Below are 18,320 nucleotides of genomic sequence, written 5' to 3'. Positions count from 1 at the left end.
CTAGCATGGTGGTGTGCACCTGTAGTCTTAGCTACTTGGGAGGCTGAGACAGGAGGATTTCTTGAGCCTGGAAGGAGTAGGTTGCAGTGAGCCGATGTTGTGCCACTGTAATCCAGCCTGGGTGACAGAGTGAGATCTTGTCTCAAAACAAACAAACAAAACCCCAAACCAAAACAAACAAAAAGAAGTATGTAAGCCTTAAAGTCTAAACATTCAACTAAATGGATGACTGAATAAAAAAATAAATGCAAAAATCCTTGTCATACAGATTATCTCTGATTCCAAGACCAGAAGGAGATGCTGAAATTATCAGTGATCCCCAATGGGATGTGACGCACAGAGTCAGTTCTGTAGTGTACATTATAGGCAAATCATATTCTCTCTCTTTCTGAACATTCTGAGAAGAATGAACTCAAGGTTTGAAAGACTATCATGTATGCCATAATTTTTGTGCTTAGTTTTTTTTCTTATTTAACTACATTCTGAGGAATGGAATCCCTGAGTTGATGGGTCTTGTTAGTGTTATTTCCTGTCCATAAGAATCATGTTGATTTATAATGTTATCAGCAATGTATATCCCTTACCAGTTTACTAAAACACCTCACCACCTGAAGATTTCTGAAAGTCTGCGGAGCAGTGCTTAGTGAGTTTGTAGTGAAGGAGTCAGTAGGAGTATGGTGGATGTCGTGAAGAGAGACCAGAGGGGACAGCCTTTTCTTCTCAGTGCCCACTTTGATCGAGTCACAATTATTCCCTGCAGGGCTGGGTTGAAAAGATTTTAAGGCCCTTTTCACGTTCAATAAGATAATGTGTCTTGAATTGATTACTGATGTCTGCCATGAGAGCAGGATTAAGTAGTCGCGATCTATTTGCCTGGGAGGTATCATTCTTTTTTAAAATTATTATTTTTATTATTATTATTATACTTTAAGCTCTGGGACACATGTGCAGAACGTGCAGGTTTGTTACATAGGTATACACGTGCCATGGTGGTTTGCTGCACCCATCAATCCGTCATCTACATTAGGTATTTCTCCCCATGCTATCCCTCCCCTAGCCCCCTGCCCCCTGACAGGCCCCAGTGTGTGATACTCCCCTCCATGTGTCCATGTGTTCTCATTGTTCAACTCCCATTTATGAGTGAGAACATGCAGTGTTTGGTTTTCTGTTCCTGTGTTAGTTTGCTGAGAATGATGGTTTCCAGCTTCATCCGTGTCCCTGCAAAGGACATGAACTCATCCTTTTTTATGGCTTCATAGTATTCCATGGTGTACATGTGCCACATTTTCTTTATCAAGTCTATCATCGATGGGCAAGTCTTTGCTATTGTGAACAGTGCTGCAATAAACATACGTGTGCATGTGTCTTTATAGTAGAATGATTTATAATCATTTGTGTATATAACCAGTCATGGGATTGCTGGATCAAATGGTATTTCTGGCTCTAGATCCTTGAGGAATTGCCACACTGTCTTCCACAATGTTTGAACTTACACTCCCACCAACAGTGTAAAAGCATTCCTATTTCTCCACATCCTCTTCAGCATCTGTTGTTTCCTGACTTTTTAATGATCACCATTCTAACTGGTGTGAGATGGCATTTCATTGTGGTTTTGATTTGCATTTCTCTAATGACCAGTGACAATGAACTTTTTTCCATATGTTTTTTGGCCACATAAATGTCTTTTTTTGAGAAGTGTCTGTTCATATCCTTTGCCCACTTTTTGAGGGGGTTTTTTTTTCTTGTACATTTGTTTAAGTTCTTTGAAGATTCTGGATATTAGCCCTTTGTCAGATGGATAGATTGCAAAATTTTTCTCCCATTCTGTAAGTTGCCTGTTCACTCTGATGATAGTTTCTTTTGCTGTGCAGAAGCTCTTTAGTTTAATTAGCTGTCATTTGTCAACTTTGGCTTTTGCTGCCATCGCTTTTGGTGTTTTAGTCATGAAGTCTTTGCCCATGCCTATGTCCTGAATGGTATTGCCTAGGTTTCTTCTAGGGTTTTGGGGTTTTAGGTCTTAGGTTTAAATCTTTAATCCATCTTGAGTTAACTTTTGTATAAGGTGTAAGGAAGGGGTCCAGTTTCAGTTTTCTGGATATGGCGAGCCAGTTTTCCCAACACCATTTATTAAATAGGGAATCCTTTCCCCATTGCTTGTTTTTCAAAGGTTTTTCAAAGATCAGATGTTTGTAGATGTATGGCATTATTTCTGGGGCCTCTGTTCTGTTCCATTGGTCTATACATCTGTTTTCATACCAGTACCATGCTGTTTTGGTTACTGTAGACTTGTAGTATAGTTTGAAGTCAGGTAGCATGATGCCTCCAGCTTTGTTCCTTTTGCTTAGGATTGTCTTGGCTATATGGGCTCTTTTTTTGTTCCATATGAAATTCAAAGTAATTTTTTCTAATTCTGTGAAGAAAGTCATTGGTAGCTTGATGGGGATAGCATTGAATCTATAAATTACTTTGGGCAGTATGACCATTTTCACGATATTGATTCTTCCTATCCATGAGCATGGAATGTTTTTCCATTTGTATGTGTCCTCTCTTATTTCGTTGAGTGGTGGTTTGTAGTTGTCTTTGAAGAGGTCCTTCACATCCCTTGTAAGTTGTATTTCTAGGCATTTTATTCTCTTTGCAGCAATTGTGAATGGGAGTTCACTCATGATTTGGCTCTCTATTATTGGTGTATAAAAACGCTTGTGATTTTTGCACATTGATTTTGTATCCTGAGACTTTGCTGAAGTTGCTTATCAGCTTAAGGAGATTTTGAGCTGAGACAATGGGGTTTTCTAAATATGCAATCATGTCATCTGCAAACAGAGACAATTTGACTTCTTCTTTTCCTATTTGAATACCCTTTTTTTCTTTCTCTTGCCTGGTTGTCCTGGCTAGAATTTCCAATACTATGCTGAATAGGAGTGGTGAGAGAGGGCATCCTTGTGCCGGTTTTCAAAGGGAATGCTTCCAGCTTTTGCCCATTCAGTGTGATACTGGCTGTGGGTTTGTCATAAATAGCTCTTATTATTTTGAGATACATTCCATCAATACCTAGTTTATTGAGAGTTTTTAGCATGAAGTCGTGTTGAATTTTATCGAAGGCCTTTTCTGCATCTATTGAGATAATCATGTCATGTAGTTTTTGTGATTGGTTTTGTTTATGTGATGGATTACGATTATTGATTTGCATATGTTGAACCAGCCTTGCATCCCGGGGATAAAGCCAACTTGATTGTGGTGGATAAGCTTTTTGACATGCTGCTGGATTCAGTTTGCCAGTATTTTATTGAGGATTTTTGCGTTGGTGTTCATCAGGGATATGGGCCTGAAATTTTCTTTTTTTGTTGTGTCTCTGCCAGGTTTTGGTATCAGGATGATGCTGGCCTCATAAAATGAGTTAGGGAGGAGTACCTCTTTTCTATTGTTTGGAATAGTTTCAAAAGGAATGTTAGCAGCTCCTCCTTGTAGTGGGAGGTATCATTCTTAATCTGGAGGGATAGGAAGCTTGAAGGCCGTTGCAGGAGTCCAGGAATGAATCAAGTGTTAGTGCTTGGTTTTCACAGATTGGTGGTGCCTAGCGTTTTGTGTGGCAGCAGCCAAAACTTTGTGGTTCCTGATTTCATAATTATAGATTTACATGTGATTAATAAGTGTGACAATTCAAACAGCAGAAGTTGTCATTTCAGAATAAGTGGTTGTTCTCAGAGAGGAATCTCATATGAGGGATCCATTTCCCAGGAAGTAGATGGAACCAATTGCTGGGCATGAGTACCTCTCTAATATCGACTATACAAATGATTATACAATGAAACACTATCTGGCCCACAGGTAGGGTTTTACGGTACTTTATTTCGGGTTCTGGAGTCAGAATCGGGTTTATTCTAATGTCTCCCTGGCAGTCAATAATTTGAGCCCCTTTCATTACTGTTAAGGCTGCAGCGGCTATCTTCAGAGCCTGTCAGGCTATGAGTAACTTGAGCTATGCAACGTGAAACCAGAAAGCACTAGTAAAGTACTTGTGAGTTCTAGAAATCTGACTTTTTTTTTTTTTTTTTTTTTTGAGAAATTTAGGCCAGTGTGGTGACTCAAGCCTATAATCCCAGCACTTTGGGAGGCTGAGGCCAGAGGATCATTTGAGCCTGGGAGTTTGCGTTAGCCTGGCCCACATAGCAAGACCTTGTCTCTGCAAAAAAACCCCTAACATTTAAAAATAGCAGGGTGTGGTGGTGCACACCTGTAGTCTCGGCTACTGGAGAGGCTGAAGCGAGAGGATCACTTGAGCTCAGGAGTTCGAGGCTGCAGTGAGCTATGATTGCACCACTGCATTCCAGCCTGGGTGACAGGGCAAGACCCTCCTTCTTAAAAAAATAAAGGAAAAATGTACACTTAGCAGGGAAGTTGATTTAACCTAGTGAGAGCCTTAAGAGGTTTTGACTAGGACTCAAAAGAGTTTGGTTCTGACTCTACCAACCAGCTATGTGACCTTGAGGAAGTCACACTGTTTCCTCTTTACCAAAACGAGGGGACTGGACAAGATGGCCTGTGGTATTCTCAGAATCTTACGAAATGGAAAAATATATACATAGATGGGTTTCCATCAGTGTGGCCCTAAAGACAGGCCTCTCTGATCCTGTCTCTCTCTTCCAAGGCTCCTTCTTCACCCAGTAGGCTTCATTCTCTTTTCTGAGTCCTACCTCTGTGTCTTCACATGCGACAGCCACTATTACCCTGGCACTTTCCTTGTGTGTGTGTCACAGCCCTAGCGAGTTTCCTGCGGGGAAGGGCAGTCCCAGCGCGGAGTGACTCCTTAGCCTGGCTCCTGGCTTGTCCTCAGCAAACTGCGGGTAGGGTGTGCCCCTGGTGGCCAGCCGAGGAACAGCAGTCGCCCCTGGAGGTCGGGAACTGCATCCACTTGAGCGGTCCCAAGCCACGGGTCAGAGAGGATTCGATGGTGGTGTTCTTTGCAGAAATGTTTCCCTTTCTGAGACAAACTAAAACTTTGTCTATCCTTTCGTCCTGTTATTTCTTTCCTATCAAGTGTGTAAGAATGTACATTTGACAGTGCATTCTAAAAGAGGTGAGAGTTAAAATGTTTTAAAATAAAGAGACAGTGACTTTGTTGTTTGAAAAATCAGTGCTTATATCTAAATTTGAGCAGACTTGCTGCTGTAACTCTTCAGACAAGTTGGCGTTGACGCTTGAGCCCTTTGTAGAGGATGATGAGTAAAGCTGAACATTGAGCATTGTCAAGTGACTTCTTCCCTTTTCCGCCTTCAAGGGCGTTTTGGGGCTGGCCTTGCAGGATTGATTTGTTGGCTGCTTTGAGACTTGTGTCCATTGTTTTGAGCACATCCCTTGGGAGAGTAAATGATAGATTCCAAAGGGGTGCTTTTCAGACCAGTGCCCCCACCGAGAAGATGCACCCTCAGCCCTGTGCCCCAGGGGCACGTGAGGGAACTGAGCAAGCACCTGCAGCCTAAGGAGGAAGGCCCCAGGGCACACAGAAACCAGGCGAGGTTTGTCGCTGGGTGATAGGGTGAGCCTGGGTATCAAGGAATGAAAAAAGGAGCAAATCGAGGAGTTGTCTCCTGAGCTCAGAGGGGCCACAGGTGGGGCAGCCCCATCACCACTGTGTGCTGGTCCTCCTGCCGTGTGCCTGGCCCTGCTTAAGAACTCCTGGAGGCCAGGGAGGGTGGAATGGTATCTCCCTGCCAATGGGGTCTAGCCTGCTGTTGGCATGGGAAAGGGAGGGTTTGGGGAATGCCTGTTGGGCGAGTGAAGAATGAGTGAATGAACGATTGAATGGAAGAGCCCTGAGAAAGAGAATTCCTAAACTGTGATGGAGAAAGGTAGAAATGAGCGTGGTCGGTGTTGGGGAGAGGTCCCCACCCTGCCTCCTTGGCAGTTTGTAGGAATCAGTTGGCCTCATGAAAGTGTGCTGCCTGCTGTAAGGGGCATTTTCCTAATCTTCAAGGGCAGGGCAGGGCAGGCTGTCACAGCTCCTCAGTGTCCAGTTTCTTGGGGGCTACGTGGGCTACAGTCTGGCAAGGATTTGCTCCTCCACAGGGGGTCTTAAGAACAACTGAGATGAAAAGAGTTGTGGTTTGGGGGACTGCGAGGGAACATGAGCCAGAATCCATACTTGAGGTGCAGCTCAGAAATAGCAGCGGCATCGATTGGCATCTCAGGAGCTGATGTTTTGATTCTGCCGTCACCTCTTTGAACTCTGTGCATCGATTTGCACGATGCAGATCAACAGCAGCTTTGGTGCTGTGTTTGTTAGGGCTCAGGGTCAGTGCAGGCTGCTCTCCTTGGGAGGCGAGACCTTCTGGAGAGGGGTTTTCTGATGAGTATTAAAAGCCAAGTCCCCTGTTGCCCCAGGTTTGCTGGAATTGTCCCCCAAACACAGGGCTGAGAAGGAGTAAAAATAATTCAGATTGCCAACTGGTATTTCAAATCCCACTTCATATTTCAGTGTCTGAAGAAAACCACATTTCTCTGAATTTCAACATTTCATCCTTGATCTTTTGGCTTTCAAATTTATACCTTTAATGTAAGAGAACTGAATCAGCTATTTTTTCATTCTCTCGATAAATCACTTGTTCCCATTTTGTTTATAGTTTTCAGAACGCCTCCATGATCCTTCCAGTAGGAACAAGTTGGCGACGGCGATCGGTGTTGATAAAGCCTTGGGTCCTGTGTCCTCTGCCCTTCCTGCCTGTCTCAGAACAGCAGCCATTAGCAATTGAGGGCAGATGCTTTTTTCTACTTTCTTCTACTTTTGGGGCAACTTCCTGACTTTATTTTCTAACTCCTCCATGAAATTTTAATTTCTGCCATCATATTTTTAATATATATATTTTTTGAAACAGAATCTCACTCTGTCACCCAGGCTGAGTGCAGTGGCACAATCATAGCTCACTGCACCCTTGAATTCCTGGGCTCAAGCCATCTTCCTGCCTCAGCCTCCCAAGTAGCTGGGACTACAGGCCCATGTCGCCACACCCGGCTAATTTTTACATTTTTTTGTAGAGTCAGGGGTCTTGCTATGTTGCCCAGGCTGGTCTTGAACTCCTGGCCTCAAGTGTTCATCCTGCTTTGGCCTCCCAAAGTGCTAGGATTACTGGTGTGAGCCACTACACCTAGCCATATTTTAAATTTCTCAGAGGTTGGTTGTATTCTCAACGATCTTTTAAAATAACATCCTGCTGTTTTGTGTGTGTGTGTGTGTGGAGGGGAGCATATAAATGTCAGGTATTTCTTAGTGAGTGCTTATATTGAAAAAGTTAAAAATGTAAGTTGAAAGCTCTGTTTGTATTGGGGCTTGTCAACTGCTGCACACATGGCCTTTGGTTAGGGGATCCCAAATATCGGGAACTCTAGAGCTTTCTTTCTCCTACCTAAAGGGGAGCCTTCACTGCTTCTGTGTGGGCCTATCCAGCTTAGGGTGAACAGCACCTGGCCCCTCCCTTACCTGTGCCTGATGTCCCCAAGCCCAGCTCCGTCTGATGCAGGCTTCCTGGAGAGTAAAGCTCTGACCCTGGTTATGTGGCCTGGGGCTCCAAGGGTATGTTGTTGTGTGGCCTTTCAACTGATCTGTTTTCAGCCCTCCGATGCTTGATGTTTCCTGAGATTCTGCGGCATGAATTGACTTGCTTCTTTATTGGCTTCTCTCCCTGCCAGCAGTTTGGTTTCAGCTTCTTCATTCTCAGGGACCGCTTGTCCTCCTGGATTTTGTTGATATCACTTGTCTGGTGTTGTCTCTTCTCCTATCTCTTTGACTTTGTGAATTTGTGTCTTTTATTTCTTAAACCACTTTACAAGGGCTTTGGAAGGGAGTGGATATAAATGCGTGCATTGAATTTCCAGTGTGTAATTGGACCCTCGTCATAATCAGCTTTAAAGAATTATTTAAGAGAGAAAGAACTGAGACAAGACCATTATATAATTAAGCAAAATTTGGAAGTTATTACCCAACCATCAGATTCTACAGAGAAAATGCTAGAAACATAGAAACTAGAATTAATAGGTCTTAAAGGGTGATGCCTAGAGAAACAGATTACGTGTCTTTTGAATGCAAGGTTTTGAACAGAGTGAATTCTGTTTCTGCCCAAACAATGTGGTATGTTCACGTACTTCTTCTCTAGAGCCCTCCCAAGATTTCAGAATTTCTGAAAATACATCCATAGTGAACATGTTCATTTTTGGTTAAATATTGTATACATGTCAGACATGTTTCTGAAACTGATTTTTACCATACTTCTTTTCTTTCTGTGAAAGCAATACAATTTTATTATAGAAAATATTGGTGAGAAATAGAAGAAAATATCCCCCCACTCCCTCTCCCAGTCTCATCAACCAGAAATAGCCAGTCGTGTCCTCTGGTAATCTGTGAGGTCAGTTAACCTCACAACCTGTCAGTTAACCTCACAACCTGTGAGTTGCCGCCCTTCATCTTCACGGTTGTATCCTCATTCTTTCCTAGGACACTGGGGTTGGGAAATCAAGCATCGTGTGTCGATTTGTCCAGGATCACTTTGACCACAACATCAGCCCTACTATTGGGTAAGTTCCTGTATGTCGTTCTCCTTCGCGTTGCTTCCTTTCACAGCATCAGAATGGCCACTCTGTCTGTGCCTGAGCCTTCAGGCAGGGCCACAGTTTTCATCCCAGCCAGTGAGAATCAATCCCAGCTGTAGACCGACAGAAATTCAGGGACTTCTGAGTATGTGTCCAGGCTTACTGTCCCTGTCGGTCATTTTTTTTTTCCTAGTCAACCTTCCTCATGCTACCTCCTAAGGTCATTTCCTTGATCTCTGAGAGTATTATTCTGCAAATCTTGGCGTTATTTCCAGATGGGAGACGATACGCAGAGCAAACCCCTGATAGTTCTGCTTTAAGTTGCCTGCTAGTAAACCCTGAAAATGCCATCCACCCGTACCTCAGCACTGTCTGCAAAGTCTGTGGAGCAGATTGACTTTCCTTTTCTGGAATTACCTTTTTTTTTTTTTCTTGAGACTGAGTGTTGCTCTGTCACGTTGCCCAGGCTGGAGTGCAGTGGGGTGATCTTGGCTCACTGCACCCTCCACCTCCAGGGTGGATTCTCCTGCCTCAGCCTCCTGAGTAGCTGGGATTACAGGTGTGCACCACCATGCCTGGCTATTTTTTTGTATTTTTAGTAGAGATGGGGTTTCACCATGTTGGTCAGGCTGGTCTTGAACTTCTGACTGAAAGCAGTCCACTTGCCTCAGCTTCCCAAAGTGTTGAGATTATAGGCATGGGTCACTGCGCCCAGCCCCTTTTCTGGAATTATCTAATGCCAGCATTTCCACTGTCATGTGTGGGGAGGGGTGGAAGTGCATTGTTAAATTCTCCTGAGCTTGGGATGCAAAATTGTTTTCCTGTTCATCTCCCCTTTCCAGTGGGCTCCTTGGCCGCGTGTGCTTTGGCTCTGCTGTTCGGGAAGTGCCTGCTTTTTCATTCTTAGAACATGGCCTCTGCTTATTTTTCACCCTGAAGATATCAAGTCTTTGTAGGCAATGTATGTCTTTGTCTGTATGTTTTGGGAAACCTGTAGGATTGTTGAGAATGGGAGATTGTATCAGAAGTGGAGAAAAATCATGGCAGGGAATAAATAGATGCTCAAGAGTACTTGGCTGATAGGCCAGTAGTTGGAACTGTGTAGCTGAGAAAACCCACATTTTGTAGATTAAAAATGACTTAAAGAAACATACTCATGAAAATATCAAGAATTAGGAAAGGTCTGAGATTTTACCCTAATTGCAGCCCGCAACTTGTTAACAAGTTAGCAGTTGTGACTTGTTAGCCTGACTCAGTTTCAGGGATGCTGGCAGAAGACAGAAGACCCCCGAGTCACAGACAGAGGCAATAGCAATAGCCAGAGTATTCACAAAATAGGGTGACATTAGAGTCAGACACCTCACATGCAGGGGGCTGTGTTATGGGAGCGGAACCCCAAGCTGAAGGAACGCAAGTCTTCTACATGGGGCAGTGAGCACATCTGTCCTCAGCTACAGAGAGAGACTCTCCCCTCCAAGGATGCTTGTTGTGCAGGTTGAGCATCCCTAATCCAAAAACCTGAAATCCAGAATGCTCCCAAATCTGAAACTTTTGAGTGCCAACATGACACTCAAAGGTAATACTCAAAATGCTCATTGGGATATTTCAGATTTTGGAATTTCAGCTTTGGGATGCTCAACTGGGTAAGTATAATGCAATTATTGCAAAATTAAAAAAAATATATATCCACCGGAAGCGGTGGTTCACACCGGTAATTCTAGCTCTTTGGGAGGCCTAGGTGGGCAGATCACATGAGGTCAGGAGTTCAAGACCAGCCTGGCCAACACGGTGAAACCCCGTCTCTACTAAAAATACAAAAATTAACCAGATGTGGTGCGCACGCGCCTATAGTCCCAGCTACTTGGAAGGCTGAGGCAAGAGAAGGTGGTGGTTGCAGTGAGCTGAGATTGTATCACTGCACTCCAGCCTGGGCTACAGAGCGAGACTTCATCTCAAATAAGTAAATAGATAAATAAATAAATCCAAAATTCAAAATACTTCTGGTACCAAACATTTTGGATAAGGGATACTCAACATGTACAAGCATCCTTGAAAACACAATCCGGAAAAAAGTGTTTACTTGCAAGATGTGCACATTGTGAGAGACCATAAAGAATTGTCTCCCAACATAGGCGCTTGTATGATAGGTATACTTTTTATGGAAGAAATTGGTTTCACTCTGCTCTGAATGTACTTTTCTCTCTCTCTCTCTTATTTTTCACTTTGTGTGTATGTGTATGTGTTTTAATAATAAAAAGCAGAACTCATAAGAGTGATTAACTGTGAAGTATGGTTCCAGAAGATGGAGGAGAGATTTGTGCCTTCTACTTTCTAAACTTTTGTTTAAAAATTTTTTTTAAATAAAATCTTTTTGTAATGACCTTTTTTTTTTTTTTTTTTGAGACGGCGTCTTGCTCTGTCGCCCATGCTAGAGTGCAATGGTGTGATCTTGGCTCACTGCAACCTCCGCCTCCCGGGTTCAAGCGATTCTCCTGCCTCAGCCTCCTGAGTAGCTGAGATTACAGGTGCCCGCCACCATGCCTAGCTAATTTTTATACTTTTAATAGAGATGGGGTTTCACCATGTTGGCCAGGATGGTCTCAATCTCTTGACCTTGTGATCTGCCCACCTCAGCCTCCCAAAGTGCTGGGATTACAGGCGTGAGCCACTGCACCCGGCCTGTAATGACCTTTTTTAAAGTAAAAAGACAGTGCATACTCATACCACAAATTATGGGCAGTACATAAAAATGACAAGCGTAAGTGTTAAGCATAGGTATAGGCATCGTAAATAGGGTAGTTACGTAATTTTGGTCACAATCTCTTGGTCAAAGAAAGTTGCTGTGCCAGCCCAGATTAAAGGGGGAGACACAGGCCGCCTTGTGGTGGGAGGAGCCGTGTGTGCATGGAGGGAGGGTCGGGGATGGATTGCTGGTACCATTTTGGAGACAAACACAGTTGACAGTGTTTTGTCTAGTAAATGCGTTTCGGTGGTTTGGAGTTTTAAAAAACTTATGTATTACAATTGACCCTTGAACAACTCGGGGATTAAGGGTGCTGAGCCCCGAATGGTTGAAAAACCACCTATAACTTTTTTTTTTTTGAGACGGTACTTGGCTCAAAAGTCTTGCTCTGTCACCCAGGCTGGAGTGCAGTGGCAAGGTCTCAGCTCACTGCAACCTCCGCCTCCTGAGTTCAAGCGATTCTCCTGCCTCGGCCTCCCAAGTAGCTGGGATTACAGGTGCATGCCACCATGCCCAGCTAATTTTTGTATTTTTAGTAGGAACGGGGTTTCACCATGTTGGCCAGGCTGGTCTTGAACTCCTGACCTCAGGTGATCCACCCCCCTTGGCCTCCCAAAGTGCTGGGATTATAGGCGTGAGCCACTGTGCCCAGCCACACATATAACTTTTGACTCCCTCAGAATTTACCTGCTAATACCTGACCATTGACCTGAAGCCTTATGGAGAACATAGTCAATTCACAAATATTTTGTAAGTGACGTGTATTATATACTGTATTCTTACAATAAAGTAAGCTAGGTAAAAGAAAATATTACTAAGAAAATCATAAGGAAGCGAAAATATATTTACTATTCATTAAGTGGAAATGGACCATCATAAAGGTCTTCATCCTCATTGTCTTCACATTGAGTAGGCTGAGGAGGAGCAGGAAGAGGAGGGGTTGGTTTTGCTGTCTTGAGCGTGGGAGAGGCAGAAGAGATTGAATTAGAAGTGGGCCCATGACATTCAAACCCATGTTCAAGGGTCAACGGTCTATGGAAACTCTCTGCACTTTCTTCTCAGTTTTTCCTGTAAACTAAAAGTGCTCTAAAAAACTGTTATTAGTTTAAAAATTATGTCTTAGTTTTTAAAATTATGAAAAAATTATACTATGTAGAAATATATAAAATAAAAAGTGAAGTCAGAGGATTTTGCTAGCTCTTCAATCCTGTATTCTTCAATTTACATAACCAATATTTAGAGTCCAAAGTGCATGTTAAACATATTTCTTATAGTACTTTCTGTGGACATGCAGGTATACAAGCTAAAAATGAAAACGTATCACACTTTACCTAACAAGCCACAACATACATTCCCAGTCCACTTAGGTCCTCCTTATTCTTTTTCACTGCTGGTTGCCAGCCTCTGGGAAACTGAGTCAGGCTGCCAAGTGATGACTGTTAACTTGTTATTAAGTTGCAGGCTGCAATTAGGGTATAATACAAGTATGCCCCGTGCAATATTTGGGACATGTGTATACTAAAAATTTATTAGTTCTTTATCTGAAATTCAAATTGAACCGGCATCCTGTATTTGTGTTTGCTGAATGTCACAACCCTTACCTCACCCCTCCTTTGGGCTTAAGCCAAGCTGGTTGGGTTTCCGAGTCTTGCAACCAAAGGGACCTCAATAGAAGCAGGCAGTTGTGCAATAGGGCTTACACAGGTGACTCAACTTTAATTGTGACACAGACAAGATTAAAGTCTAATTGTTTTGATTATAAAAGTTCATGTTCGACTGGGCGTGGTGGCTCCTGCCTATAATCCCAGCACTGTGGGAGGCTGAGCCAGGTGGAACATTTGAGCCCAGGAGTTTGAGACCAGCCTGGGCAACAGGGCGAAACTTGGTCTCTACAAAAAAATACAAAAATTAACTGGGTGTAGTGGCATGTGCCTGGAGTCCTAGCTACTTGGGAGGCTGAGGTAGGAGGATCACCTGAGACCTGGAGGTTGAGGCTGCAGTGAGCCATGATTGTGCCACTCTACTCCAGCCAGGGCAACAGAGTGAAATACTGTTCCAAAAAAAAAAAAAAGTTCATGTTCACTCTAAAAAAACCCAAAGAACACAGAATTCATGAAACTAGGAATCTTAATTTACATACAGTTTTTTTTACTCTGTTTTCTACTTAATATATTTTGAACATTTTTTACAGTGTCACATAATCTTCAAAAACATGTTGAAAGTATTTTTTCTGATTATAAAAGTATTATATACTCATCATAAACAACTGAAAATAAAAAAACATGAGGAAAAATATTTTAAAAACCCATAATCTACCTCTTAGAGGTAATTACTGTAAACATTTTGTTATTTTCTTCCAGCCCTTTTCTTGTATAAGTGTGTGTATGCGTTATTTATTCAACATCATTTTGTGAATTTCATGCCATTAAATAGTCTTTAAAAACAATTTTTAATGGTTGTATTTTTCACTTCAGGCATTTAGGTTGTTTAAACACTTTTGTACTTTTATAAATAATGTTACGAGGCTAGACACGGTGGCTCACGCCTGTAATCCCAGCACTTTGGGAGGCCAAGGCAAATGGATCACCTGAAGTCAGGAGTTCAAGACCAGCCTGGCCAACATGGTGAAACCCCATCTCTACTAAAAATGCAAAATTAGCCAGGCATGGTGGTGCACGCCTGTAATCCCAGCTACCTTGGGAGGCTGAGGCAGGAGAATCGCTTGAACCCAGGAGGCAAAGGTTGCAGTGAGACGAGATTGTGCCACTGCACTCTAGCCTGGGTGACAGAGTGAGACTCTTGTCTCAAAAAACAAAACAAAACAAAACATAAATAAATAATGTTATGATGTACCTCATTGGGCATAGATACCTGTGTATACTGCTGATTATTTCTTTAGGTTAAACTCTTAGCAATGGAATAATTTAGTCCAAGAATAAAAATATATTTAAGGCTCTCGATGGATATTACCAAATTGTTTTTCGGAAAGGTTATCTCTGTACCAGCTTTAGGTATTTTTTTTGTACAATTTTTAACTTTATAAAATTGTAAAAGTTTGTATGATTTTGAATTCTATTCTTTTCCTCTAACTTCAAATGTTCGCATTTTCTCATAGCTTAATGTTTCTTTGTTAACACAATTTTACATGATGGCAGCATGGTATTGTGTGCTGTTCTTTTTTCTTTTTTTTTATTTGAGACAGAGTCTTCTCTGTTGCCCATGCTGGAGCACAGTGACGCAATCTTGGCTCACCGCAACATTTACCTCCCAAGTTCAAGCAATTCTCATGCCTCAGCCTCCCAAGTAGCTGGGATTATAGGCACTCGCCACCACGCCTGGCTGATGTATTTTTAGTAGAGACAGGGTTTCACCATGTTGGCCAGGCTGGTCTCGAGCTCCTTACCTCAGGTGATCCGCCCACCTCGGCCTCCCAAAGGAGTTTACAGACGTGAGCCACCGCGCCCAGCCCTGTTCGCTTTCTACCTCGTCCCTTGCTTTTCCTCTGGAGTCAATGTTAGGCTCAGCCCCTCCACCCTTATGTATTGTCTTCTTGATATAATTTAACTTCTTGATTTAAAAATTGATGAAAATTTTCCCTCTGGAATTTTGAGAAAATGTTTTCAAACACCAGTTGCAGAAAAATAAAGCTAGTGGGAACACTTTCTAAGTGACACATGCAGTTTTCCTGGAAGATGGCATAAATGGAACACTTTTAAAACGTTTGAGTGCTTTTCCAAAAGCTGGTAGATTCGGTGGGCTGAGGAACTGGCTTATATTAATATATTTGTTTTGTTCAGCCTTCACAGTGCTGTAAAGACTTTAAGCCAATAGAGAATCAGGTGACTTGCACGTAATAAACTTGCATTCCTGGTTTCTCTTGAAAAATCAGTGGGTTTGGAGCCCTGGTGCCTATTCCCATGTGGTGGGAGCCAGCCGGTGCCACTCTGCATGGGTGGCCAGGCCTCCCGGCTTCATGCCATTCCCGCTAGGTATTGTTACTATTATGTTCATCAGTATAAACGTTCACACCTAGCTTGCTTCACTCATTTATATGTCCTGCCAGGTCCCTAGACATTTCAGTTCCTGGCCCTGGCACTGCCTTCTTGGCGGTAACCCTGCTGGCCGCCCCCAGGCCCAGGGCAGTTAGGGGACTTGCCTAGGTGCACACAGCCCGTGAGCAGCCCACTCATGGCTCACACCAGTGAGTCCACTCTCAAAGCCCACCCTTGTTCTTCCCACTGGAATCACATGACCATTGGTACAATGCCATGGGCTGTAAAATGCCATTGCTTCAGCATTAAAAGAGTTAATTCTTATGGCCTCTCTGACTCACACTGAAAAACCTTGGCTCTGCTATTCAAGCAGATTGCATTAACATCTTGAGTGTGTGTGTATGTGTGTGTCTCCCTTTTTATTTCAACTTTTGTAAGGAAATTGTGTAACTTCTCTGCCAGATTTTGGTTTCCACAGATAATGAAGTCAGTTTATCAGGGCCAGTGCGCCTCCTCCACCAGTTTGGAGGGTAATCTACACAGAAGAAAAGATGCCTGAGGTTCTTATTTGTTTATTTGTTTGAGACAGGATCTTGCTCTGTCACCCAGGCTGGAGTGCAGTGGCGCAATCATGGCTCACTGCAGCCTCCACCTCCCAGGCTCAAGTGATCCTCCCACCTTAGCCTCCTGAATAGCTGGGACCACAGGTGTGAGCCACCACACCTGGCTGTTTTTAAATTTTTGTTTTTAATTAAATCTTTTTATTTTTGTGGAGATGAGGTCTCACTGTGTTGTTGCCTAGGCTGGATGAGGTTCTTAAGATCAAAAGCTAGCAAAGACTTAAAAACCAACAACAAATCTCAGTCAACAAAAAAAAAGCAACGATTGTCGTGGCCTCATTTCAAATACTGAGAGTCTTTCTCCTAGTGGCGAGAGATCAGGAACACAGAGGGATATGTGTGTGTGTGAGGTGTGCCTTCCTACTATTACTAAAGTTGCTCCTCACAGCTCACTGTGAACCAAGGGGAATTTCGCAGGTATCCATTTCCCTATATGTCCCTACAAACACCTTCTATTCAATGCAGAGTAGGTATTGGCCCCATTTCACAGAACAGGAAACCAAAGGGCTTTACGGGCTGTTTCATTGAGTCTGGCAGTGAGGGCCTCTGCTTCCTCTTCCTGGTTAGGCCACTACACTCTTCTTTCACCAGGAACCAGGCAGTCTTCTGGGATTTGGGTTTCCCCCCCTTACCTGCACTGTGGAGGGGTTGGACTGGATATTTTATATTTTTTCCAAGATTTTAAAGGCATGAACTTTATTTTCTAACCCTGAGGAGAACTTTTTAAGGGTAGTAGGGTTGCTGTATTATTTATTGCAGCACCTAGAATATACTGAAGAATAAATGAAAATCTGACTAACATCAAAAGTGAAAACAAAAAATTTTGATAGAGTTGTCTAATAAAATTTTTAAATGAGTTTATGGAAAAAATCTAGAACAAAGTTAAAGGGCAAATGTTAAACTGGAAAAATATTATTTAAAATGTACTACTACAAAAGTTTAGTGGAAAATACTCAAAAAATGAATAAGAAAAGGATGAATACCACAGTTGAAAGGTGGGCCAAGGTCATGAACTTGAGAAAAATTCCTTTACAAAGAAAAATGCAAGTGAACAATAAATGTTAAAATGATGTTTAAGCTTGTGATAAGCATAATGAATATAAGAATAAGATATTTTCTACCTAACACATTGAAAGAGATTTGAAAGATTAATAATGGTTGAGGAAAAGGCCATCTCATACACCAGTATGGACATGTAGGTTGGTTCAAACTAAGTTTGGCACATGTAGCAAAAGTGGAGTGTATCTATTTTTGTTTTATTTGTTTATTTATGTATTTTTATACATTTATATATTTTTAGAGACAGAGCATTGCTGTGTCACCCAAGCTGGAGTGCAGTGGCACAATCATGGCTCACTGTACCCTTGACCTCCTGGGCTCAAGGGATCCTCCTGCATCAGCTTCCTGAGTAGCTGGGACTACATGCAAAAGCCACTGTGCCTGGCTGATTTTTTTTTTTCTTTTGTAGAGCCAGGGGTCTTGCTATGTTGCCAAGGCTGGTCTTGAACTCCTGGCCTCAAGTGATCCTACCACCTTGGCCTCCCAAAGTGCTGGGATTACAGGTATCAGCCACCATGCTCGGCTCTACTTTTTAAAAATTAAGTCTAAGGATATAGTTGTACAGGGACACAAAGATGAAATTATAAGGATATTCACTGAATCATTGTCATAATAGTGAACAATAGATAACCAAAATGTCCATCGTTAGGGTACTGAATAATTCCATAACATGATGTATGATCTTCAGTCATTTTAGATGATATTGATGTATATTCATAGAAATGGAAAGATTTTAGGTGATTTTTTTTTTTTTTTGAGACAGAGTCTTGCTCTGTCACCCAGGCTGGAGTATAGTGGTGTGATCTCAGCTCACTGCAACCTCTGACTCCTAGGCTCAAGTGATTCTCCTGCCTCAGTCCCCGATGTAGCTGGGATTACAGGCACACGCCACCACACCTGGTTAATTTTTGTATTTTTAGTAGAGACATGGTTTTGCCATGTTGGCCAGGCTGGTTTCGAACTCCTGACCTCAAGTGATCTGCTCCCATCAACCTCCCAAAGTGCTGGGATTACAGGTGTGAGCCACTGCGCCCAGCCGATTTTAGATGATATTGATCTATATTCATAGAAAAGGAAAGATTTTCAGGATATATAAAGTTGAGGAAAAGCAAAATTTAGATAGAGTATGATCAATTTTCAGAGCAAAAGTTATGTTAAAATAGAGCGTCCTGCAAATTCAGAAGCAGATCACAAGGGGTGGTCACACTGCAGTGTGATTGACATAAAGACCGATGTTACTTGGGAAGAAGCCTGGAAGAGGAGGAAGAGGAAAGAAAAAGAGTCAGGAACAGCTCTTACTCAGGGATGCTGGACTTTCAGGGATGT

General features: G+C 42.5%; 1 protein-coding gene across 1 annotated transcript in view; it reads left to right on the top strand.

Annotated features, from left to right (window-relative positions):
• Positions 1–18,320, top strand: part of RAB31 (RAB31, member RAS oncogene family) — a 153,870-nt gene that overhangs the window by 58,504 nt on the left and 77,046 nt on the right. Inside the window, exon 2 of the mRNA XM_034943805.3 lies at positions 8,486–8,565. Coding sequence (XP_034799696.1) covers positions 8,486–8,565 — 80 coding nt within the window. The remainder of the gene's footprint in view (positions 1–8,485; positions 8,566–18,320) is intronic.

The sequence above is a fragment of the Pan paniscus genome, chromosome 17 (genome assembly GCF_029289425.2).
Source record: "Pan paniscus chromosome 17, NHGRI_mPanPan1-v2.0_pri, whole genome shotgun sequence".
Classification (NCBI taxonomy): Eukaryota; Metazoa; Chordata; class Mammalia; order Primates; family Hominidae; genus Pan; species Pan paniscus.
Note: the sequence above shows the minus strand (reverse complement) of the source record. Positions and strands in the feature narration are given on the sequence as shown.